The 24,954-nt window shown below is 31.5% G+C and overlaps 2 protein-coding genes across 3 annotated transcripts; one reads left to right on the top strand and one right to left on the bottom strand.

The window, feature by feature from the left end:
- Nucleotides 1-1,039: 1,039 nt before the first annotated feature.
- LOC21391392 (ras-related protein RABC2a) lies at nucleotides 1,040-5,301 on the bottom strand. The gene is made up of 6 exons (XM_010092141.2): nucleotides 4,987-5,301; nucleotides 3,902-3,970; nucleotides 3,526-3,591; nucleotides 2,856-2,977; nucleotides 2,445-2,573; nucleotides 1,040-1,459 (listed from the first exon to the last, which is right to left on the bottom strand). Exons 1-6 carry the CDS (start codon nucleotides 5,135-5,137, stop codon nucleotides 1,346-1,348), a joined length of 651 nt encoding a protein of 216 aa, XP_010090443.1. The 5' UTR covers nucleotides 5,138-5,301; the 3' UTR covers nucleotides 1,040-1,345.
- Nucleotides 5,302-14,678: 9,377 nt separating this feature from the next.
- Nucleotides 14,679-22,393, top strand: LOC21391390 (NAC domain containing protein 50). Of its 2 annotated transcripts, none has more exons than XM_024161660.1 (4): nucleotides 14,679-15,266; nucleotides 15,400-15,683; nucleotides 15,901-16,137; nucleotides 21,064-22,393. In XM_024161660.1, exons 1-4 carry the CDS (start codon nucleotides 14,993-14,995, stop codon nucleotides 21,694-21,696), a joined length of 1,428 nt encoding a protein of 475 aa, XP_024017428.1. In that variant the 5' UTR covers nucleotides 14,679-14,992; the 3' UTR covers nucleotides 21,697-22,393. The 2 variants fall into 2 exon arrangements, with proteins under 2 accessions (XP_024017428.1, XP_010090441.1); XM_010092139.2 differs by having other exon boundaries at nucleotides 21,043-22,393.
- The last annotated feature ends 2,561 nt before the right edge of the window (nucleotides 22,394-24,954 follow it).

The raw sequence follows: 24,954 nt of genomic DNA, 5'->3' as shown, positions 1-24,954 counted from the left end.
GTCCACTGACTACTAAATTGCGAAGAAAAATTTTATGATATGCTTTGTAACAAATGGTTGGTTTCACAATAGTAAGACAAATGGAGAGAAGGGAGGACTGCAATGAATTTGAGCGTAAAAATAGGGTTTCATTTTCATTTTTCGAGGCAATAGGGCAAATCTCGTACCTCTCAGCATCTTTTTAACCATATGAAGGAGAATTCTGTAGTAAAGCTTGAAAAGAAGGAACTCCTACGGTAAGGTTGTTATTTTATCCTACTGGTAGAAACTGGTGTTAAGTAATTATCTTAAATTAGTTTTGAGAAAGTTAATATTTTGTATCTTTTTAGGTGGTGTTAAGTAATTATTTTAAATTAATTTTGAGAAAGTTAATATTTTGTGTCTTTTTAGGTGAGTTACGGTTTTCACGCAAAGGTTATTTTATGGTTTATTAAGAATTTATAAATAAATATTTTGTGTAAAATTTTAAATGTGTTCAAAGAAAAGTGCAGAGAAAAAGTCTCTTTTTGAGAGAGAGAGATACGTAAGGGTGTAAGAGATTTTTAGTAGAGAGATAAAGTGAGAAAATTGTATGAATATATAATTCAAAAACTGTTAGTAAATTTTTCTCCATCTCTAGTAAACATAAATTTTTTTTTTCGAACCACCTAAATCTTTATCCTCTATTTTTTTGTTATTTTTGTTTCAGTTTATTTATGTTGCGTGGGTGTATATGAGTGTTTTCCCCCAACAATTAGTGTTTTAATTATTAATAAATTTTTAAACATTCGTGAATTCTCCAAATAGTATTCATAAAAGATGTGTCATATATTGCAGAAGAAATTGCAGTTTTAAACACATGTAAGAACATTAACACTAAATAAATAATAAGAAATATTATAGGTGATTTTAATCAAATATAAATGAACCACATAATAAATACGCTATATGAATCAGGCTAAGACCCAAAGTCAGAACACTATACAGTTGTGAAGCTCTACTTTGAAAGAAATACAAATATTGCTGACTGTACATCTGTGTAACAAATTACAAAAATTTGTGGATGCAAAAACATTGTTGTGTTGGTTTTATTCACCCCCATGAATTCTGTGTACTCTCCCAAATGTCCATAATAACCAATATAACAAACCAGACTCTCTACAGAGATAAAATTTGACTAAAGAAACATATATGTACAAGCTTAACAAATGTATTGACCCAAAATGCACCAAAACTGTAATGGAAATAATGACAACTGCTCCAAAAAGCTTTTGAAGAACATGGCCATCTAGACTAATTCACTGCGAAGAATAAAACACCCAATTGCCACTTTTTGCCATTTTTTTAGGCCTTTCGCTTTCGCTTTTTAGTGAAGGCAGCAACGGCCGCCACGAGGTGATTGGTATTCTTGTTTCTGCTTCATTGCTTGTCTCTTCACTACTGAAGATCCATTTTCCAGCAAACTTGGTACTTCCAGTATCTGTAAACGAACTCAAACTTAGTAAAATGCAAGCGATGAATTCGCGGCGGTCAGTACAGAGTCTTTGAAAATCAGACTGGATGAGAGAGTGAAAGAGTTGAATCAATGATGTATTAAAGTGGAACTGGCTTAATAGCTTGAATGGTGCTATCTTTTTTCTTCTATATGTGTTGGAACTTGGATGCTATAAAACCTTGCTTATAAGGAAAATTTCATTTCCTATCAACTGCTAAAATTGTGCTTCACAATCATGGTCTTGTTTGTTTGGCAGGAGGGAAAACTGGAAGGAGGGAGATGGGTGAGGGGATTAGTGGAAGGATTTTGGATCCATCGTTGTTTGGTAGGAGAGATAAGAGGATGGAATGGATTAGGAGAGGAATTTCAAATTCTTCAAACAATACCAATTTTACTCTCTCCAAATATGGAATAATTATTAGATGAGGGAATCTGTACTAAACACAGTAAAAGAAGTTCCTTCCTCTCTATTTTCCTCGCCAAGTTACATGCCTTTCTTTCCTTCCTATTTCCTTTCCCTCTTACCAAACATATCTGATTCTCCACCAAGTATGAAATGTTGACTCATAATCTAATCATATTAATGAAATGGTGGCTTCGATCAAAATGCATGAATGATGAGATGTACTGATAAGATCAAATTAACCAAGACGTCAAGAAGTTCCTAAATAATGTCTTCCGATGTACCATAAACAGATAAATCTGGAAGTTTTTAACAAGGTCTTAAAGAATTTTTAGGAAGCCAAATCGTACAACTTTCATGACCATACTGATAGTTGATTTGAATATTTAAGTCTTAATGTTTGAGCATCATTTCTCAATGAATTCCTAGGTTGGGATGGCAATTTCTAACAAGTTTGTTTTGACATTATCAAGGTGAAGATAGGTTGAACAAACAACTGTACATTTTGCAGACACAAGAGGACAATTCAGTAAGAAAAAGATAAATGCTCTAACAGGAAACGCGTACCTTTAGCACGAGATCTTTAAAGCATTGTTGAACATTCTCCCTTGTTTTAGCACTACATTCAAGAAACAAACACTTGTGCTCTTGTGCAAGAGCAATCCCCTCATCTCTAGTTACTGCCCTATCCTTATCCTGGAAAAAAAAAAAAAAAAAATGCACGCTGCCTTTTATAAAAGCACATAAAAATCTCACAGGGTAATACAGAGATTAAAGAAAAACTAAGCATACAACTACTTTGCAGTGCACCTGAACTAATAATACTTCCATTATTGCCAAAAATATATGCGTATATAAATATATACATATATATAATGAAAATAAGATATTAGATGTACTAATGAGCTTCAATGTCAGTTTTTTGCATATCTTATTTATGTCTCAACAGAAGAAAAAACAAGAAAACCAACAGTTTACCTTGTCAACTTTGTTTCCAACTAGGATTTTGATACATTCTGGGTTACTTGAGTAGAGCTCCACCTCTTTTGCCCATATATTCAATAAGTTTGTGAAGGTTTCTCGCCGTGTAACGTCATAAACTACAACCGAGAAACACATACCAGAATTTATCTACCCCTACTTCATTTATATTGATAGAAAAAGCATCATAAGGCGCGATCAGATATAGAATAAGTTCTAAGCGGACAAAAAGGAGGACCAACATTAGAATTTAGGTATAGGACACCATGAACAAAGGTAGAGAAAAAGAATGACATAATACATTTCTTCGGAAAAGGGTTTCTCAATGCAGGGGAACGTGATAAAACTTAACTTACAAGAAGAAACGAAGATATGCTAGACGATGAAAATTGACCTCACAAAGTTGGCATTTGTATAAACCAACAGTACATGATTTGACATTACTACTAGGGTTCAATAGTTTATGAGGTCTCTTAAGCTTATGTTGGCCGTAGATGGTTCAATATTTTACAACACGAAACTGTCTAACAAGAAACGAAAATCGTCAAAGTGCTAAACTTCCTTGCGGACATTTAGATCATCACTTTTCCAAATGAACAATAAACTGATAACCAATTCAAGAATAAAAGACCACAACAAGTATACCAAAGAATGAAATATTACATACCAAGAATGATTCCGTGTGCACCTCTGTAATAAGAGCTTATTACTGTGCCGAACCTTTCCTGTCCCGCTGCAAATATAACATAAGTGTTAAACTTAGAAAAGAAAAAACAACATTAAAAGTTAAAAGTCCAACAAGATAAGTAACAGTAGTTACAACTGAAAGTGTTAGGATTAGCATATGATGCCAGAATTATAGATTATCCGAACACATAGATATAACAAAGTTTGTTAGGCTATCGCTTCTCGGTTCCAAAGTGTAGTAGCAATAAGATTGGATGAGTGCATAAGCAAACATGGAATGGAAAAAAATGCAGGGGCAATCCTCGAACATCCACAAGTAGACATTTTCAAAGCAGATTTCGATATCAATTACTCACCGGTGTCCCATATTGTAAGCTTCAATATTTTCCCGCCTACCGATAACAGCTTCATCTTAAAATCAACACCTGAGTATTGCCATGGAATTTCAGCACTAAGGAAATCAATTCCGAGTGGAAAAGAAAAAAAAATCTGCAACTTTAGATATGGTTCCTCCTTACTTAATATTCAAGTATAAAACAGACAAAAATGTATTCTTGATGGGGAAAAGCAAAAGTGAAAAAAAAATTGGCCCAAAAAGATAGGTTCATAGTTGAGAAATTGCCCCGGTTTTCATGGTAAGAGAGTCAAGAAATTGAAGGTCAATTCAGATTGCTGCTTATATAAAACAAATCAGATCAAAGTCAAATGTAGGAACTACAGTGTAGTTTCAAAATGATTCAAACATTAATTAGGAAAGTAGATTTCCAGTTAAAAGCTTAGCATGGTCCAACAATATATTGCAATTTATCACTAAACCAAATCACCTTACTAGAATCCTGCACTTCTATGGCTTAATGAAGCAATATTCACTCAAAAGACTTTACATAAGCTTCTCACACACGAATTTAGTCAAACTAACAATGATTAAATTAAAAAAAAAAAAAACACGGAACTTCTTTCTGAGGCATCTCTTACACCTGAATCCTAAGATGCTGCATATATCTCCAGAATCCCATAAAAGTACACCCCTTTGGTAATCCTTTTTTTTTTTTTTTTCTTTAATGACAACAATTGTAATTACAGCATTAAATTACTAATACTAATGCCAAAATTCAAAATTCTCTCTTCCTCATACCTTTGTTTCCTGGTTCAATCCCAGTTACAAAACTCAAAATTGTTTACCCAATTTTCAACAAACTGAACCCAAGAAGAAGAAACAGAACAGAACAGAACTGAGAACAAATTATATATCAAACACTAATCAAGCATCCATGCATATACTTCTTTCATCCCAATATATATATATATATATATATATATAAGAAACATGGAACATGGTTTCCTCATGCTTAAGGAAACAAACATCATATATAATATTTACAGGAGTAATACACACATATATGTATATGAAATGGAAAATAAGAAGGAAAAGAAAGGGTACCAATAGTTGGAGAAAGGTCATGATGAAGAGAATTGGAGATGAAACTAAGAAGAATACTGCTCTTGCCAACACCAGAATCACCAATCAAAAGTATCTTAAAAGAGTAATCATAGTTATTGTTATTCCCAACCAATTTTGTTGACGAACCCATATATTATTTCAGCTTTAATTTTCTTCTCTCTCTTGACCAGTCTTTAATTTCCTTTGTTCATGTAAGATACATGCAAAGGTGGTGGGTTCTCTTCTGTTCTAGTTTTCTCTCACATAAAAACTTCTAAAAAAAAAAGGAAAAGAAAAAAAATCTTCTTAACAAGAAGAACAAAGAGAATAAGAAAGAAAGCAAAAAAAAAAAAAAACACACTAAAAAGAGAAATTTCCTGAGAGAGGTACAATACTAGAATTACAACAAACTGTGGTGGTGGGGCTTGGCTGGTAGGATATGGGTAGTGGGTACGTATGAAAGAGACAGAATTGGATTGATTTTACTTTTAGTAATGAATAAAAGAGAAAATTGGAAAATCATTTATTTGAAATAATTAATAATAAATAAATAAAATAGTATATATGGCGAAATATTTGGACAAATGTCTAGTGTTCTGTCCTACAATATTTATTTTCCGATTTTATCAACGTTTGCATACCCGATTGTCGTTGTTGTTAGGCCCACGCGCTTTTGCAGGCGTTTGTGCGCCGGTGCTTGGCATTTATTAATTTAATTGTTTTTGTCATCTTTTGAATCAAAATCCTTGAATGCCTCGTCTCTACAAGATCAAATAAAGCAAAATACAACAAAATAATTAAATTAAAAAATAATTGTTTTTCTAGTTTTATGAGAGAGTACTCTAATAAAAAGGTCACGATTCAAAGGACATAATTAAAAAAAAGTTTAGATTTTACTATACATTAAGTTTACCCACATAAATAAGTAATCTTATAATTTGTTCGGTTATTAAAAGGGTATATAGAAAAGATGGACATAACTCGCGCAAAAAATAATATTGAGGAAATTAAAAAGAATTATTAAGGAAAAAAACAGTTTTGAGTGTAAACTTGTCTATGATCGGCAATATATTTTTTGTGTAAATGTTAGATGTCCAAATATTTTTCAATAACTTGGTATATTCGATCTATAGGACATTGACATAACGCCTAAACATTATGTACGAGGTCGTGTAAAGTAATTTGACATTTAACTGCATGGAGAGCGGAAACAACTTATAAAGGAAAATGGTCTTTCCAGAATTAACCCAACAGCTATTTTTTCCAAACAAACTCATAATAATATTAATATTGGCCAAAAGGGAAAAAAGAAACCAGGTTTAAGGAAATAGATTGTAATCCAGCAAGACAATATTGTCTGTTTCTCTCTTTTGATTGCTTCACTTCTAATAGCAAATCTGGAACTTTTTACAGAAAATATGGACCCAAAAATGTTTCACTGTTTTCAAATTTCTAAAGCTAGTTTAGGTTTTTACTTGTTTAGAACGTTCTACTATTCACCTCAAAAGGAAAAAAGTAGAGGAAACAACCTTAGAGACAGTAATTAATAGCAACTAATATATCATTCAAACATTCTTCATAAGTACCATGGCTAGCCATTAACACACCACCAAGGTGGCCACTGGGATTTATTACTTTTCTCAATTATGATGTCTCAAAATTAATTAATAGTTCTAGAGAGATCTCTTCCAAACACGCCAATCCCAAAGACAAATCATTTTCATTTATGATGAGCGTGTACCTAAACGAATGAAACGTAGAGAAATCCTTCGACCTCTAATTTTTATACACATTTATCAATGAAGATATTGATGAACTTAGAAATGAGATGAAAGAAATCCTTCCACATAAATATTAAAAGGATCTGCATCTCCCTCCCTCTTTGATGGCGTAGGTTTGATTGTTTTCGCTGGCTCTTTCCGTGTTGTTAGAGTTCAAATCTGGTTTATGATCTGTCACAATGTTTTGGTTCCAATAGAGGACTACACAATTTATTCTTTTTTGACTTTATACTTGTATAGGATCCACGTTAGCCACACTGGGTAGAGACTCTGATATTATATGTAACTACTCACACTTTTATTTAATATGATATTATTTTTTTTAGACCTTAGCCAGTACGATTTTATTTTTGAACTTCACCCTAAAAAGCCTCATATTATTGAGAGGTAGTGTTTTTCTTTATAAATTAGGATATCTCAATTCTCAACTGATGTGGGACTACACAACTTACCATTTTCTTAATCCCGTGTGAATTTTGGCTCAAACTTACGAATAAAGTTTCTAGCTTTTTAGTTTTTTACTATAAGGATGTAGTTCTTTTGATTTTTCTTTTCCCAATTAGTTCTCGGGTGTCATTCTTTTTCTTTTTAGTTTTTTCCTAACCTTTCTTGTATTTTTTTTCTTTTTAATTAATAAATTCGAGTTCAAAATTTAGTATATAAGAATTTGGTTAATGGGTACCAACCTATTTGAGATATGTTAATCATTTTGATATCAGTTATTTTTTTTTCTCAGCTTATTAAAAAAAACAAATTGAGAGTTTTTTTATCTTGTGTGTCACGTTGTCTTTCGTATTAGTGTTTAAATATAATTCCCACTTTAAAAAAAGAAAGTGAAATGATTGATGAGATTTAAGTATACTCTATTAACAATTTGATAACAAGTGATAATTACGTGATTCTATTTTAAATGTCCATGCTAAAGTATCACGCAATTGCCAGTTATTTTTTATTAATTTTAATTAATTCTTGACAGAGAAATTTTAATGGACTCAAAAATAAATGTGTTATTCGGTAAGATAGAAGAGAACAAGAAAAAGAAAATAGAGTGAATAAAATCGTTATAATAGGGTTCACTAATTTTGATCTTAGGTAGAAAACTTAAAGCCATCTATTGATGACTAAATAATTTTTTTATCCCTATTTTAAAGCTAAATTAATATTAAATAATTAGTAAAATAGTCACTTAGTTTGTTATATATTTTCTTTCATGCTGTCATATTAAACAACATAAACGAAAATTAACTTTTTTCTTTCATTCACATTTTTTATGTGTTTTTTTTTCTCTTTCTCTTTTCGTTCTTTCTTATCAAAATGAGTGTATTTGTAAAATATTTTAAAGCCCGTTTAATTCGCTGATTTGAGTTTTTAATTTGCGTTGAGATGTAATTTTATGTGATAATTTTTTATTGTAAAAAAAAAATAGATGTGATTGTTTCTGAGAGCTTTTTACTATAATAAAACTTGAATTCTAAATTTAAATCGGTAAAATAAAATGACCTTAAATATTAAAAATGGAAACAAAATTCATTTTTAAGAGTGGGAATCAAAAATGAAACCAACCATTTTGTATTTTCAATTAAATGAAAAATAGTAAAATGAAAGTGTAAAGTACGCGCTTGCAAGGTCAATGAGCCTTCAATAAAATATGAAGAGTAAAGAGCTGCTGCCGTGGGCAAGTATTATTTTGATTCTGAAATCCCAAGCATGCCACTGCTGAACAAGTGTACACCATGCACTTGCACGCAACTGCACCATGCCACCTACCTCTTCTCCTTTTGACACCCCTTTCCCCGTGAAATCCGTACAACTTATCATGTTTTTTCCTCTCTCTAGGTCAATTTATCTCTCTGTTTAGCAATATATATATATCTCTGTTTATCCGTTCCGTGTTTTTTCTTTTTTTTTAGAATTTTTTTAACAGAATTTTTTTATTAAATATACGTTTAGTTTTTAAATTTAAAATTATTTTTAATTTATATATATTTTTTATAAAAAATATATTATAACAAATTACGAATTATAATTTAAATTATAGTATGAATTCACGAACCAAATAAAATAGAGATCGTGAAACACGGAAAATAAATAGTTTTCAGCGTACACCATGCAGTTGCACGCAACTGCACCTTGTCACCTACCTCTTCTCCTTTTGACCCCCCTTTCCCCATGAAATTCGTACAACTATCGTGTTGTTTCTCTCTCTAGGTCAATTTATCTCTCTGTTTAGCAATATATATATATATATATATATATATTTATATATCTCTGTTTATCCATTTTGTGTTTTTTTCTTTCTTTATAGAATTTTTCTAACAGAATTTCCTTATCAATACATCGTGAAACACGGAGAATAAATAGTTTTTTATATTAAATATAACGATTAAAAATAAAATTTTTTTAGTAGTATAAATCTTCTATCTATCAAGTTGTAGTGTAAATTTTTTTTGTTTTTTGTTTTAAAGTAAAAGTTGTAGTGTAAATTAGGTATGGAATTAAAAAGTCTAGCTATATATTCTTATCATTTTTTTTTTACACATGGTTTTAAAAAAATCTTTCATACAACAAAAATATGAGTTTGTTTCCCGTTTATACAACAAGAGAATTAAAAAGCAAATTAGAAAGAGAGCATTTCTTCTTTTCTTATTTTTGAAAAGGAAAAATAGACATTTCTAATAAGGGGTTAATTACACTCCATTGATAAAATTTCATACGTTACATTTAAATTTAATAGAATTTACAAAATATTATAAAAATAACAAAAATAGTAAACAATAATATCACATATTTGTATTACATAGTTATATAATAATGATTTTAATGATATTAAATTGTTATTTATATAATATTTCAAAAAACTTGTTACATTTCAACTTTATTATTTAAGCGATAATCCCCCTTTTTCTTTAAAGGAAATTAAAGAATTTATCTTTAAAAATGTATAAACTTAAATTTTTTTTATTAGTGTATTTATTTAACTAAAAAAAATTATCAATATAGAATAAATAATAACAATCCTCACCTATATACTTTAAGGTTATTTGCCTCTTTTTTCTTTTTTTCTTTTTTCTCTTTTTCCTTTCTCTAACTCGCCCGTCGCGACAAGTTATATAAGGGCTCACTGTTCCAAAAGCCCACAACTTTTAGCGAAAAGCCCAAAATTTAAAAACACCTTAATCCCACACGTGGAAAAGAGGGCCCTGCCATTGTCGCTATGATTTATCTGACAAAAGTTGGACCAATGGTCAGATAGATGCGCACATCGTTTTATCTTCCCCAGTTGCTTTTTGTTTCGTCCGGCTACAGTTAAAAGATTTTATAATAAATCACATTAAATAATTATTTTTTTAATAAAATATAAAAAAAATTTAAATTTAAGTTAAAATTTTATTTAAATTTATGTTTTTTTTTTAAATTTGAGTTTAAACTTGAAATTAAATTTGAGTTTAAATTTTTCTTTCAACTCGACTTCATAAACTCGAACTTAAGTTAATAAATAATATTTTTTCTATTTTTAAAAATATCATAACTTTTTCATTTTAATTCTATTGAGATAATTTTTTTCTATGCATTCACAACGAAAAAATGAATAAAACCCACTCATATACTCTATTAAAAAATTTTATCACCATTAAATTTTTATTAAAATACTATCTAAATACAAATTTAAATTTTTATCCACCCAAACAAAAACTTAAAAAGATTCTCAATTTAAATCACAATTCAAATGTGCACATCCAAACACAAACTCAAGTTACAACTTCAACTCAAGTTATAACTCAAACTCAACTCAAGATCATCACTAAAATCACCTTAACTCAAAAAATGTAAAAGAACAACCCCTTAACTTTTTCTGTTACAGTTAAAAACTCTCACATAAAGTCACATCTTAACTCGAATTAAAAACTCAAATTAATGAACTAAACGAACATTTGACCTCGTTCATTTCACCGATTTGAGTTTTTAATTTTAAATGTTTATAATTAAAAACTCTTAAAAAATATCACATTAAATTTTTTTTATTATAATTAAAAATTTTTAAAAAATATTACATTTTAACTCGAATTAAAAATTTAAATCTAGAAAGAGGCATTTTAAAATCTCTCCGATTTCCGGTTAACATAAAAATTAATAAAGAATAAAATATAATATTCTATAATTGAGATAGCCACGTGTCACTCATGGAAGGCTGCCATACTGGCATAATGCTTGACACGTAGAAAGGCTGCTTAGGTGGGGCCGTTGAACGTAGATCTTCACCTCGTGGAGCAGTGGCGCTGACCATCACTCTGACTTCTGACCTACACCCGTATTACAGTGACTTACACTTTGTTTGTTACTAAATACCCAAAACACCCCTCATATTTTGTTAAACTAACATCTCTCACCTATTTTATTCAATGTGTTTATAAAAACAAACCCAAAACATAATTATCCTTTCAAATTAATATTAAATATTATTTTCAATATGATCAAACGATAAAGTCAAATTAAAAAAAATTAAAAATAAAGTAATTATTTCAATCAAAGAAATATTTCAATTATTTTGAGAGTTCTTCATATTTTAAGATTTTTTAGTTAAATAATATTTTGAATTGTATTTAATAAATATTGAGAAGAGTAATCTTAGTATTTTAAAAAAATTAATTGTTTCATGAGTATTTTGGGTTTGTTTCTATAAATACAGATGATGTTTTGAGTATTTACATGATAAGAATGGTAAAAGTGGTAGTTTAACAAAACATGAAAAGTATTTTGGATAGTATTTCGTATCACTTTTGTCTTTTGGCTAGAAATTCATTTTCTAATGAACTAAATTATATTTTTCTTAAAGATAATGGTTTTATGTACTAGAGGATATAGTCTTGTTTCAACAATAAAATCCCGAAGAGGAAATTACATGCATCTCACTAAAATTTTAAAGCCTTACATCTATGCCACTGAATATAAATATATAAGATATTTTCAAGTGAATTGAATATTACATTTCTCAACTTTATACAAATGGATGACATTCTCAAGTTTATACAAAGGGATGACATTGTTTGAATGGCTTAAAAAAAAAAAAAAACAATTTCTGCCAAGCGAGTTTTTTCCACCAATAATTCATTAAGTTTATATGTTTGAACAGAAAGTTTGAATATAAATTCATATTTATTTAAATTTTTACAAGAAAAATATTACAGTAAAAAATGTTTGAACCAAAATTTTTTAATCCAAAATTATGATATAAATGCAAACGTATTTGTCTCATTTTAATCTTGACACTCACTTTTGAAGATCCATCTATTATTTTTCTTCTATACGCAATTTTAACACCTTTGTTATTAAACTATCTATTTTAAAACTAAAGTGACACATAAAAAATTTCACGATGAATTATAGGATTAATGCTACTTTGTGTAATTGTTTTATTGAATTTGAGCCAAAGAAAAAAAAAACTAATTGTTTTACTAAAAGAGTAGGAAATTGAGAATTTATCTGATAGGGCTTACTTTTGACAGTTGAATCCAATTAAAATCATATCAGCATGAAAAATATTCAAAACAAATAGTTTTTAATACATATTGTTGAATCCAATTAAAATCATATCAGCATGAAAAATATTCAAAACAAATAAATTTTAATACATATCTAATGGCTAAAAAAAGAATTATGTATAATGGTTCATTTTTTTTAATTCTATCAGATATACGGTCAAAATTGTGTGCCCTCCTGTCCAAATACCCTTTTAACTTTATGGGAAAAAAATTTTGCTTTTGTTTTTCTTGATTATTAACGATCAACAATTTGACACAAATGAATGTTGTTAAAGTTATATATGAGAGCATCTCGAATAGGGTTAGCTATTTTATATCTTTAGTTAAAATAATTAAAGATTTGTTTTTTTTCTTTAGTTTTTCTGTACTGTAAAATGTTTAGTTATTTTAAAAAATACATTTGAGACGAACCGAATGTAGTTAATATGGATTATTCATTTAGTTCTTTTGTTATTTTTATTTTTTAATTTGATTTAAAGTAAAGTTTTTAAAAAAGTAATTCATATTTTAAATTTAAAAATATAAAAATAATTAAAATTTAATTAAAATAAAGAATAAGAGACATGAGTAATTTTACATAGACTAATTTAAAAAAAAAAAACGAAAAATATGTGTGTACGCGACGCAAACCCAAATATAAGATAGATTTTCCTTTTTGCCCAAAGAAATATACAAAGGGTTTTTTTTTTATAATTAATATATAAAGGATTTTTCTATCTGGAAAAGAATCTAATGAATAAAGAAAAGAATCAGAGGAAGTTTGATTATCTTTCTGAAAAGCTGAGAAGCTGCTCTTGGTGGGTCAATATTTTGTAACTGATCACCATCCTCAATCGCCTTAATCCCACATTTATTTATTTATTTTTTTTTTAGAAAGGGCTCTTTTATTATTATTTTTTAATTTTTTTAAAACAAAAAGGACTCTTTTACTGAGGAACATAAAAAGACAAAACAATTAAAATTTAAAAAGAAAATAAAAGACAAACCGGTGGCTCAAGCCTCAAAGCCTCAACCTGGCCTCTTATAGAGCCCCGCGGGTCCCACTAAAAAACTTTACTTGCCTTGTGGGCGAAGCATGTGAATAAGTAACGTGTCGTTTACTCCTTGTTAGTACACTTCCCGTTGCCACAAATTTTACTTGTTTACCGTAAAAAGTAAAAATTTATTTGTTATTTGCATTAAGTATTAGTTCCCGATTTTCAAAGTTAAAATCCCCTAAAAAAGTAAAAATCTTAAGAATACGTGTTGTTTATTCTAATTAATCTCTTTGGCCGTCATTAACTAAGCCAGATTCCTTTTTGCCTGTTTACACTTTTCCCCCACTGCCTAGTTTTTTTTCCTCTTCGTTTTCATTTTTAGCAAGAAGGAAAAATCAAGACGATAAGGAAGTGTTAAATTCAAACAAAGTTTATATATTTTAATTTAAATATATAGTATACATAAATGAATTTTTTAATTGCATGAATAGTGTAATGATTAATGAAATGCAATTTCACCTTTAAAAAAATCAAGTTTTTTTCGTTACTCTTGCTCAAAATTGGAATTGATCTTAATAATATATCTTCTTGAGAAAATCTCACCAAAGAAGAAAATAGAAAAACAATTTCCTGACATCATATATTGCTATTTTTCCTTTTTTCCTCCAGAGAAAAATGGGCAGTACATATTTTTACCTTTTTTATGGTAGCATTTATTTCCCTTTTTACCTATTAATGATACTCATTTTCAGTAATTTGTTTTTTGCCTTTTCAAAGGAATCACTTTTCTGTAATTAACACTTAAATTTTGGCACGCCACTAAAATCACTGACTCAACCTGGCAAAATACTATCAAGTCATAGCATGCTCTTGCTGACATTACTGTTACAAAAGCGGTCCTCATTTTCCACGTGGCCGTCCAGCGTGGCATTCAAAATTTTGACCCTTTTTTTCTGCCAAAGACGAAAGATTATCCTTACTATAAACAAAATAATAAAAGGATTTTCTTTAATGCTCTGTATTTTTAACCCTTAAATTTTATAAAAATTACGTTTTATTAAAAGAATATATAATATTTATAAATTTTAACATAAATTTAATAATTAAAAATAAAAAATTATTAACAGTCTAATTTTACAAAAATTATAAAAAAAATCTTTAATAATAAAATAAAATTATTTTAATTCCGTTCATTTTATCGATTTAAATTTAAAATTTATTATAATAAAATTTTTTTAAAAATAATTATATTTAATTTTTTTATTACATTACAAATTTTTCACATAAAATTACATTTTAACTCGAATAAAAAATATAAATTAACGAACTAAAAGGTAACCTTTTTTTCTTTCATTTTGTGGAGTCCCAAAATTTTCCTACTCCTTTCCCGTTGCCCAAACAAGGCATTACAACTAGATTTTCTCTAACACTGTCGTTTTCCGTAATATCTAATCCAAAACTAATTCTAGAAACAGAGAAAAAAAATCGGAAAAGGGCATTTGAGATTTGTTATTGTTGTTGTTGTTTTTTCCCGTTTTAATTTGTTAGTAAGAGTTTTTTCTTTCTTGCGATTGAAGGTACCCCTGGGGTTTCTTCATCCCCAATCAAACCCTATCTCTTTCCTCTGCACCAATTTCCCTCCTTCCGAAAAAACCCTAACCTTCATCGGTTTCCGAGCTCGACGAATCCCAGCCGTTCTCTTCCTCCGATGGGCCGCGAATCGTCTTCCCCAGCTCACCCTTCCATGGCGCCGCCGACCTTGCTTGCTCTGTCGGTGCCATCTCCGCCTCAAACGACGATGACGAAAGTTCAAACGACGACGACGACAACGCCGACGGCTTTAGCGCCGGGCTTCAGGTTCCACCCGACCGACGAAGAGCTCGTCATTTACTATTTGAAGAGGAAGGTCTGTGGAAAGCCTTTCCGATTCAACGCCATAACCGAGGTTGATGTCTACAAGAGCGAGCCTTGGGACCTCGCAGGTGAAAATGAACCCCCCAAACCCTTTCTTTTTCTCCATTTCCGCTTTGATTTTTGCTTTTAGGTTTTCTTCGGCTACATTTTATTGTGTGTGCTTTCTTGTTAATAATTCTTGTTTTTCTTTGGGTTATGTAGATAAGTCGAGTTTGAAGAGCAGGGACCAGGAATACTACTTTTTCAGTGCCTTAGATAGGAAGTATGGTAATGGGGCTAGGATGAACAGGGCAACCAACCAAGGATACTGGAAGGCCACTGGCAATGACCGCCCGGTCCGCCACGACTCCAGGACTGTTGGATTGAAGAAAACATTGGTTTTTCATAGCGGGCGGGCTCCAGATGGTAAGCGAACTAACTGGGTTATGCACGAGTACAGGATTGTTGATGAAGAGTTAGAGAAAGCCGGGGTTGGCGCCGCGCAGGTAAGGGCCTTGACCGCATACCTTGTTTGATGCTTTTATGTTGTTGTTGTTTCTTGTGTTAGCGATAACTGGAAATGTGGTTAGTTTCTTTTCCTATCATTTATGTCTTATGATGTTTCTCAATTGTTGGTGTTTATGAACCGGAAAATTGGTTATTTTGTGGTGATTTTGTTTTCTTTGTCTAATAATTGTGTGGTTTTCCTTTTGGGTGGAAAAGGATGCCTTTGTGTTGTGTAGAATATTTCACAAGAGTAATATAGGACCGCCAAGTGGGCAGCGATATGCTCCTTTTATTGAGGAGGAGTGGGACGACGATGACTCTGCTGTGGTGCCCGGAGTGGACAATGCGAATGAAGTAGTAGCTCGTCGCCATGCAATTGGAGGAAATGGTCACCGTATGTACATTGAGAGCAATGCTCATGACACACTTGTTGAAGGGGATACAGTTATGCAGGTTAGTGCTTTATGTGCTTCAGCTATTTTTCATTTGATTTTCTTCTTAAAGTATGCAAAGTAAGATTTTTTCCCAAATTTGCCGAACTATGTTCGTTTTAATAGGCAGCTAGACTTATTATGTACAGAATTGGTGATAAGAAGGGAAGCATTAATCATCAACGATTCAACATATTCAAACGAGCATGTGAAGCAGTTCTTATTTCTTAGTTAAATTTTAAATCCTATGTATATTTCCCCTTGCTGAGTATATCAAGTCAAAGCACTATTCACATGTAGCTGCAGTAAGAAATGAAAACCAATTAGTAAAAGGGCGTAAATCCTTTCCTGAATGCTGATATTCTTAGAAAATAGGGTTGTAATTATTGTTCTTATTGTGTGTTCTGAACTAATAGAAGATATTTTGAGATCTTCATAATGGTTGGAATTTTCTTAATTCAAGGGAGGCAAGAGGATCTATTGCCTTTTCTTCCCTATGTATCAATGACACTTGGAAAGGGAATGAGATTTAAGCCTCTCCACCAGATGGTTTTTTTCCCCTATTCAGGAATTCGATTTCTTAGGGGGATTCCACCAACTTTTGATCTCTAGATAAGCAAGTGAAGCCAAGTTTAAGGTGGAATTACAATGATTACCTTTCATCTCATTCCCGTTTCTGTTAGTAGAGTAAACAAGTGGTTAGTTTCTTCAGTTCGTAGATCATGAGCTTATTCATATAGAAGCTTCTACTTCTTAGACTTTCAAAGCTTACAAGTGAAACCAAATCCAATGGCACCCGTGCTAAACGGACTTGTGTACCAATTTTCACAAGTCAGCTTACCAATTCCATAATTGAAGGCTTGAATTAGATAATTGGCTGTTATTGTTACCAGCTCTTGTGAAGAATAGTGTATATGTTAAAGGTAGAAGTCAATAATAATCTTACAGCCTTCCTAAAGTCTGTTGATTTTTGGAAGCATATGTGGAATTGGAGCGTGAAAGCTTTCTTGACCCTTAATCCTTAGGAACCAAGAACAGTTACCAGCTCTTGTGAAGAATAGTGTATATGTTAAAGGTAGAAGTCAATAATAATCTTACAGCCTTCCTAAAGTCTGTTGATTTTTGGAAGCATATGTGGAATTGGAGCGTGAAAGCTTTCTTGACCCTTAATCCTTAGGAACCAAGAACAATTGACCGTATTGTTAGATCACTCTCAAATTAATGAGAATTAAGTGATGAGATTTGTTATATTACGAACTGTAGGCGTCAAAATTAGTTTTATGTGAAACCAAAAGTGGCAACCCAAAAGATAAAATAATGAAAATTTTCAGGAACGGGAAGAAACAAACTAATAATGGATAGTACTAGTTTTGAACCAAGATAGATGATTGTGTTAACAACACTTGATTTTGTCATAGCTACATAAAGCAAATACAAACAAGAACTTTCTCCTATCTAACATTGCAATTTTTTTCTTTCATCAATTTGCATACGTATCAAAACCTAGTTATGAACTTACGATCTTGAAGTCGCAAACTCCTTATGAATTTTCCAGAGTAATAATTTGCAATGGACGGGCAATTTCCATCATTATCCATCATGATAATTAAAGAAACTGGCACAATCTCATCATTTCTTTCGTCCACTGGATCCTGAAACTTAGATCTTGCTCAATTTTCTCAAACTCTCTTATGATATAAAACTATGCTGGCAGAGAAATAGTCAAGGATACGTCTTGCAAAGGAAAGTGATTGTTTTTTTTGCAATATTTTACCTTTCCTTTACATCATCATTCTGAAGGAAGACGTCATTGATTGCCAGAGAATCATAATTTTTGGAACTATCTTTGTGCTGAGCCTTTAATCGATTTCTTTGCAACATGTTATATGGATCTTCCATCATGAGAAGGATCTTCCATCATGAGAAGGATCTTCCTCTAAATTACAAATTTCATCCTTAAGATGACTTTCCAGCATATGTGCAAGGTTTTCAATTTCAATCAACTTTCAATTGGGAACCTTGAATCTTCATGCTACAACTATCTTCAGTGCTTGCATCACCACTTTTCTTGTTTGAATAACTTTATTCATGAGATTAAGCCTTGAAGGCGTTTTCATGGTAGCATCTTGCAGAAATGCAGCGAATCTCGTTGATACAGTGGAGATGCATGAGAAAAATGAAAGTCACTAGCTGCAAATCATATTTATCTCTCAAGATGAGTTTTGAAAACTGGGATAAATTATTGAAGATTTGTATTTTATTCCAAGTATTTACGAGAAATTCAAAAAAAAAAAAGTATTTACTAGAAATTCAATTGTCTGTTCAAATAAGATGACATGTTTGTCGTATTAGAAAACATCTTTGACGACAGGTCACCAAGCTGATTGAATGCCCATTCTTTTTTGTCCCTTGTTGCCATATATGTGGACATGCATTGATTTTAATAGGATAGAATATGGGCTATAGTCTATAGATAATCACATATTCTTCTAAATGTGTGTGTTTCTCATGGAAATAGCAAGAGTTAGGGAGATTATAGTGATGTGAAAGTCAGCGTTGAATTAAAATAGTCTTTTGTATTTATTTTGTTGTTTTTCATTTCCCTCATGAAATAAAAGACATTGTTGGGAAAAATAATTAACCATCCAAAAGCGAAAGTACTAATAATTCTTTAGAAGATGGAGCTATGGAAGCTACTGATATTTGACATTGTGGTGTGTTATTGAAGGGGAGTAGAGGATGAAGTGACTTAATTGCTGATTATTATGATCTTTACTTTAAAATTCGGAATTATGTGATCCCAATGACGTATTGAGGATTGAGTTCTTGGATGAAGAGGCTCTTGAGAATTTGGCTACAATTCCATCTTAATTCTGACATCCTAGAAATCCCCGGAACCTGCATAAAGGATCAAGTTAGAAACTGGAGCCCTGCAAAAGCCTACAATCTTTGGGAAACAATAAACTTATGGCCATTAATCAGGTAATTGGCCCTAAAAATTTAACCATAGTCCATAGATCATGTGGTAGCAAATTATAAGCCCTGCTGCTTAACTAGCCTCTGGAAGCATGAGATTATAGCACTATCCATGCCCAAAAGAACATGGAAAGGATGTGATGAACTGGAATGAGATTTTGATAATCAATTTGACCTTTATTCATACTCTCTATTTACTAAGCATTTGAAAGGGGATTAATTTCCTTCCCATTCTATTTAGGAATTTCTAAGAGTTCTAACAATTTGTAAAAGCAAAAACATGACCCTTGTATTCCAATTTTCCCTTTCCTTTTCTATTCTTCCTCAATCTAATTCCAATTATTATTTTTATTTAAATTATATTAGAAAACAAAACTTGCTTAGTAGGCTCAGGTTCAAATAAAAAAAAAAAGAAAAAGAAATAAAGTCCTTGCCAAGCCCTACGATCTTTTGCAGGTATGAAACTCACGGTTATCAACCAGGCGGGTGGAATTGAGAAATATAACTTTAGATCATGTACGAGAAATTGAAAATCTTTGATCACAGATTTCCTATCAACACAGTTTACTTAGGACAAACTTTCTAATCCTTGCCCCACCTCTTTCCTTACGTGTGAATTGAAAATAATGCATCGCTACTCTTTGCGTTAGGGTGATATAATGCAACACAAATCATGTAAATAAGTGCTGCCATTTAGCTTTCAATATGAAAAATAGCTTTCGATCCTTTATGAGGCCCTAAGGTTCATGAGGCCCCGACATTGTTGTTAGAGTTTTTTAGGCCTGGAGACAAGTAACTGAGATTTTACTAGGCTGATATTATTTATTGTGCCCCCATCCCCAAGGATGAAAGAATTGGTATTGGTAGTTAAGGTAAAGGTCCAAAATTTTCCAAAAAGTGAAGGTCTGTAGTATCCTTTGCAATACTATGGATATTTTCTTATAAGTGTTCAAATTTTAGGATGTGTTTACCAATCTGTAATGGAAATTTATTGGAATTGAATCAAGGAGAAATTGGGAAGTACAGAGGAAAGAACTTAGAAGTCAAGCAATCCATGTGTTTGCTACAATTGTTAAGAATTAGAGTGAGAAGGAATTTGATTCCCATTCACGTTTACTAAGTAAATGAATGGGAAGCAAAATGGAATGAATTACCCAAATTCTCTCGTATTTATTTGTAGTTGCCTCTTTGCAAGAGGTAGATTGGTAACAAAGAGATATCGGGAATTGGAGCTCGAATCCCCTCCGGATGTTCCTTAAAAATAATAATAATAAATAAATAAAACCTTCCGGAAAGTGTGAGCCCCTTAAAATGGGAACTCAACTCCTGATTTGTGGTTAGTTAGACCACCAATGCTGAGAGATTGTTAACTGAGAGACTACTGGAGAGAGTTTCAGGAGCTAAATATCCTTTGGGTAGTGAAGACTGGCTAGAAGGTGTGAAGATCTGTTTGTAGGGGGGAAGAGTTAGATACTGGGAGTCCTAGTGGGGGACTTGCCCTGCTTTCATGTTGACACGGGATTGGGTGGCTATTTGTAGTCTTTGTTCTTTTTTTGTTTATCATTTCTAGAGGATAGCTTGTTTTCTTGTGCCGAGCTTGTGTGCTTTTATTTCATTCATTTAGTTTTGGTTTCTTATAAGAAAGAGTTATGTGTCTATTTACTTTTACTGTGTGATTATGTATTTATGCTTTTCGGCATTAACAAATTCCAGTACAGTTTTGGCTTCAGCATCCATGGTTGATACATCAGAATGTGCTATGTCATGTTTTTCTCATTGAAGTTAACATTTACATTTGCTTTTATATTAAGGCCGAATGAGGATTATATGATGAATATGCATTTCCTATTATTGTTGGCTGAAATCCTTTATAGCTCCTTATTCTTTGATTTCATATTTTCATTTCTCTATACATCTAAAACTTGAATTTGATATTGATTTACTATTCCAGGATATTCAATCCACCAAAAAGGCTTTGGATCTTCCTAGACATGATCAAAATGTTTTATCCGCATGCAAGATCGAACGACCAGATGATTATCCAGTGCCGTGTCAGGTTAACCGAGAAGACAGTTTGGATGGTCGTCCTGTACCAGGGGCAAATGATCAGGAACACTTGTCATTGGTGGTTGATCGAGTCTCCTCGCCTCTGCTCATGTATAAAAGAAGGCGGCATAATGATTCTAATTCTACCAATTGTAATGCATCAGAAAACTCAAGTGGGGCTACTCAGGATCGTGGCTCTTCTGTAACTACAGCAGCGACAACAATGTCAACAATGACAACGGCAACAAATAAACCACCGACGACGAGAAATTTTCTCTCTGCATTGGTGGAGTATTCACTGTTAGAGTCCATTGAACCCAAAGAGACTACTCCAGTACCTCCTGAGCTCGATGCTGCTAATCTTGATGCATCTTTGCCTCCTAGCTGCGTGAAATTCATACAAGATTTGCAAAATGAGATCCACCAAGTTTCAATAGAGAGAGACACATTGAAATTTGAGATGATGAGTGCCCAAGCCATGATTAACATCCTCCAATCTAGAATTGATCTTCTGACCAAGGAGAACAATGATCTGAAAAGAAGCAGCCAGGGTGTCTAGGGGGTTCATAATCCCATTTTCTTCATCATGTGTAACCGTTGGCTCCTTATGAGCCGTCTGCCCATATCAACCAGTTTGAGGGATCGTATTCTCTCTTAGATTTAGAAACTATCTTGTTTATGGAGTCGTTAGCTATTATTATGTAGCATAAGACTAAATAATGTGGCATGTGTATTGGCTCCTAGTTGTCAAACTTATGTAGCTTAAACCTTCATGTTTTCTAAATCGAACCTTTTGTCAAGCCCGTTAAGTAGCTGGAATCTTGTAATGTTGTGAAGAATCTGTGATGTGAAGTGAAAATTTTACAGGAAAGAGAGTAGGCCCTGACCTCAAATTTTCCTGAGAATGAGTTTGGGATCCATATGTATGAAGTTTGATTGTGATTGTTGTGGGGGTCTTCATTCATTGTGGCTGCATTATGTCCAGAGACAGAAGAAACAATCTGGGCTGGTTTTCGATTTTGGCAAGACTTTTGCGGTTCTTGATTTACTTGCTGTGTTCAGGACACAAGAAAACATCTGGGCATTTCTAGATTACTGCAATCTGTTTATATTGCAACAGTATAGCTTCACCACTAACAGATGTAACTGGAAAGCTAGTTCTGGAAAGCTGTGCTTGAACAATTACTATTATGTTAATGTGGTGGTAGGTAAAGTTTTGATTATTTATTGTTAGAGCATTTTGAAATCTTCCTTCATATCATTTAAACATGGGAAGTGCCTGTGTTTAACTACAGATATAAAAAGATTCTCATCTAGTTTAAAGTGCAGACACACCCCTTTTTTTGTGTGATTGCCAAGTTGAAGCATATTGTCTTTTATCATAGAATATTTTCCCAGTTTGGTTGCTACCTTAGGCTTTATGCAAACGATTCAATCGGATCATATTAATATTCCTCGATGTAAGATTCTTAGAGTAGATAATCAAATTACGCAAATTACACAAACGATCGAATCATATCGGATCATATAATAAATATTCCTCATATGAGATTCTTAGAGAAGAGGTCTAAGGGTCGTCAATAGAATTTTCCATTAAAAAAATACAGATTTTTCCATTAAAAAAATACACATTTTTCCATTCAAATTATGATTTTTTTTTTCCTTTTAAAATTGTGAAACTAACCTATGGAAATGGGTATCCAAAAATTATAGTAGAAATGGGGTATCCAATCCAATTATAGTAGAAACTAGTGAGATGTCCGTGCTATTGCACGGATGTGTTTTTATTTATTTTATCATAAGATTAAATTAAATAATATAGTAAGTAGTTATAAAATAGTGATCACACTGAAAAAATATTTTAGAAAAATAGAGTATGATAATGTCATTTAAAGGTTAACATAAACCATTATACATGCTCAAAATATAGTTTACAGATTGTTGTAATTATTACATATGCATATATATTAATTTACAAATATATACATATTTATATATATGTATATGTGTACATATATTTCTCACGTGATTTGTTGATTAGTCTTCTCTATATTTTTTCTTTGTTTCTTCTGTGCTGCAAAAAAGCAAGCATAAAATAAATATTAGTTGTTAGTACATTATAGTTGATGGTGATAGTTTGTTTCTTACAGAAATAGGCAATATAAAAAAAGAAAAATACTTTGGTGGCTTTCTTTTTTTCGATGAGTTAACAGAAGAAGTAGACTTATGTTGTGGTAAAAGAGGTTGCTGGTGAGGACTATAATAAAGTTAAATATTATTATACAATTATTGATATTGGCTTTAAATTTTTAATGTAAAAGAAGTAAAACGTGAATGGTAATTTACCTTCCTTCCACACTCCTGAATGTAAGAGATTTTGCAATTGATATAGAAAATTTTTTACTAAAACGTTATATAATTGTTTTTTTATATTTATTTTTTTAGAGTGCCGTATAAAATACTTAGAATTAAAAGACTATTTGTTATTATTTCAGTGGAAGAAGGCATTTAAAATGTATATATGTTGTACTACAAATTCAAATAAAACTCGTAAAGCTTATCTCTGTCGTTGAAATTCTCACTTTTGCATATGAGAGAAGTCTGCACAATGTGAAATTCTATCGTAGAGAAATGTTGCCTTTGTCTTTGTTCAACTATACACATTTAAAGAAAATGTCGACGTTGCTTAATCAAACAAAAATACAGTAAAATGTATTATCATTATTAAATACATTACATGATAATACAATACATTTATTGTGATATTTACATCATAAACATTTAGGGTGCGTTTGGAGTAAAGATCTGTGTCATGGTTCGGATCATAATTCGTGGCTCGCTGCAGTGTTCTCTTGCAAAAAACACATGTAAACCGAAAATGATTATGAATTCATGAACCAAACGTCCTCCTAAGTAGTCGGATAATACTCTTTTTTTTTATTAAGACGATTTCATTAAACACCTAATCATTAGATCATTTCTTCATCTTCTGACGTGAAATAAACGACGTTTATAAATGATAGTGGTATAAACATATCATATCATAGTCAATTTGTATACACGACCTAACACTTTTCTCCACATCAAAATGACCTTTTGAGTAAGTAATGGGAAATAGAAAAAGTTTATGTATAATACCAACTTACATGAATAATACAATATAAAAAGAAAGCAAAGGAATTAGTTGATTACATATACAAAATTCGGTTCAAAATTGCTAACAACACGTATGATAAGTAATTGAAATAGACTTCAACAATGTTCTTCAGTGCCAACTATATTATTAGAGAATTTATGCAAAATGAAGGAAAAAAAGCAAGCAGAATAAGAAAGAAGCAGAAATAAGAGAATAAAGAGAACAAATGGTTCAGGTAATTATCTTTTATTGCTAACAACATGCATCATAAGTAATTGAAATTTGATTCAACAAAGAAGCAGAAAGAAGAGAATAAAGAGAACAAATGGTTTAGGTAATTATCTTTTATTTCTAACAACATGCATCATACGTAATTGACATTTGATTCAACAATATCTTTGGTTGCCAACTAAATTATAAAAGAATTTATACTAAGTACAAAAGAAGAAATTGAAAAATAGCAGAAGATGTAGAGACGACCAGAAGGAAGAGAAGAATGAAATTGTAAACATAACCGAAACAAAACCTAAGAGACTGACCAAAATGTTAGAGAGAGAAGCAAAACGCAGAAGATTGATTAAAATATAGAAAAAGAAAGAACAAATGCTTAAAGTTTCATTTGGACAGGAACGACGTAAGCGTCGAAAAACAATCAAGCAGTAAGAAACCAGGAACAAAACA

Source organism: Morus notabilis, unplaced genomic scaffold, assembly GCF_000414095.1.
Source record: "Morus notabilis unplaced genomic scaffold, ASM41409v2 Scaffold1378, whole genome shotgun sequence".
Classification (NCBI taxonomy): Eukaryota; Viridiplantae; Streptophyta; class Magnoliopsida; order Rosales; family Moraceae; genus Morus; species Morus notabilis.
This window is presented reverse-complemented; position numbering and strand designations above follow the sequence as displayed.

Bases quoted from the DNA above. Each gene is read 5' to 3' on its own strand.
- LOC21391392 (XM_010092141.2), bottom strand. From the start codon at position 5,137: ATGGGTTCGTCAACAAAATTGGTTGGGAATAACAATAACTATGATTAC. The intron at 3,971-4,986 runs GTACCCTTTCTT...GGCAATACTCAG, and splicing joins TGACCTTTCTCCAACTATTG to GTGTTGATTTTAAGATGAAG. The intron at 2,574-2,855 runs GTAAACTGTTGG...TTTTTTTTCCAG, and splicing joins TTGGAAACAAAGTTGACAAG to GATAAGGATAGGGCAGTAAC.
- LOC21391390 (XM_010092139.2), top strand. From the start codon at position 14,993: ATGGGCCGCGAATCGTCTTCCCCAGCTCACCCTTCCATGGCGCCGCCG. The intron at 15,267-15,399 runs GTGAAAATGAAC...TGGGTTATGTAG, and splicing joins CGAGCCTTGGGACCTCGCAG to ATAAGTCGAGTTTGAAGAGC. The intron at 16,138-21,042 runs GTTAGTGCTTTA...TTACTATTCCAG, and splicing joins AAGGGGATACAGTTATGCAG to GATATTCAATCCACCAAAAA.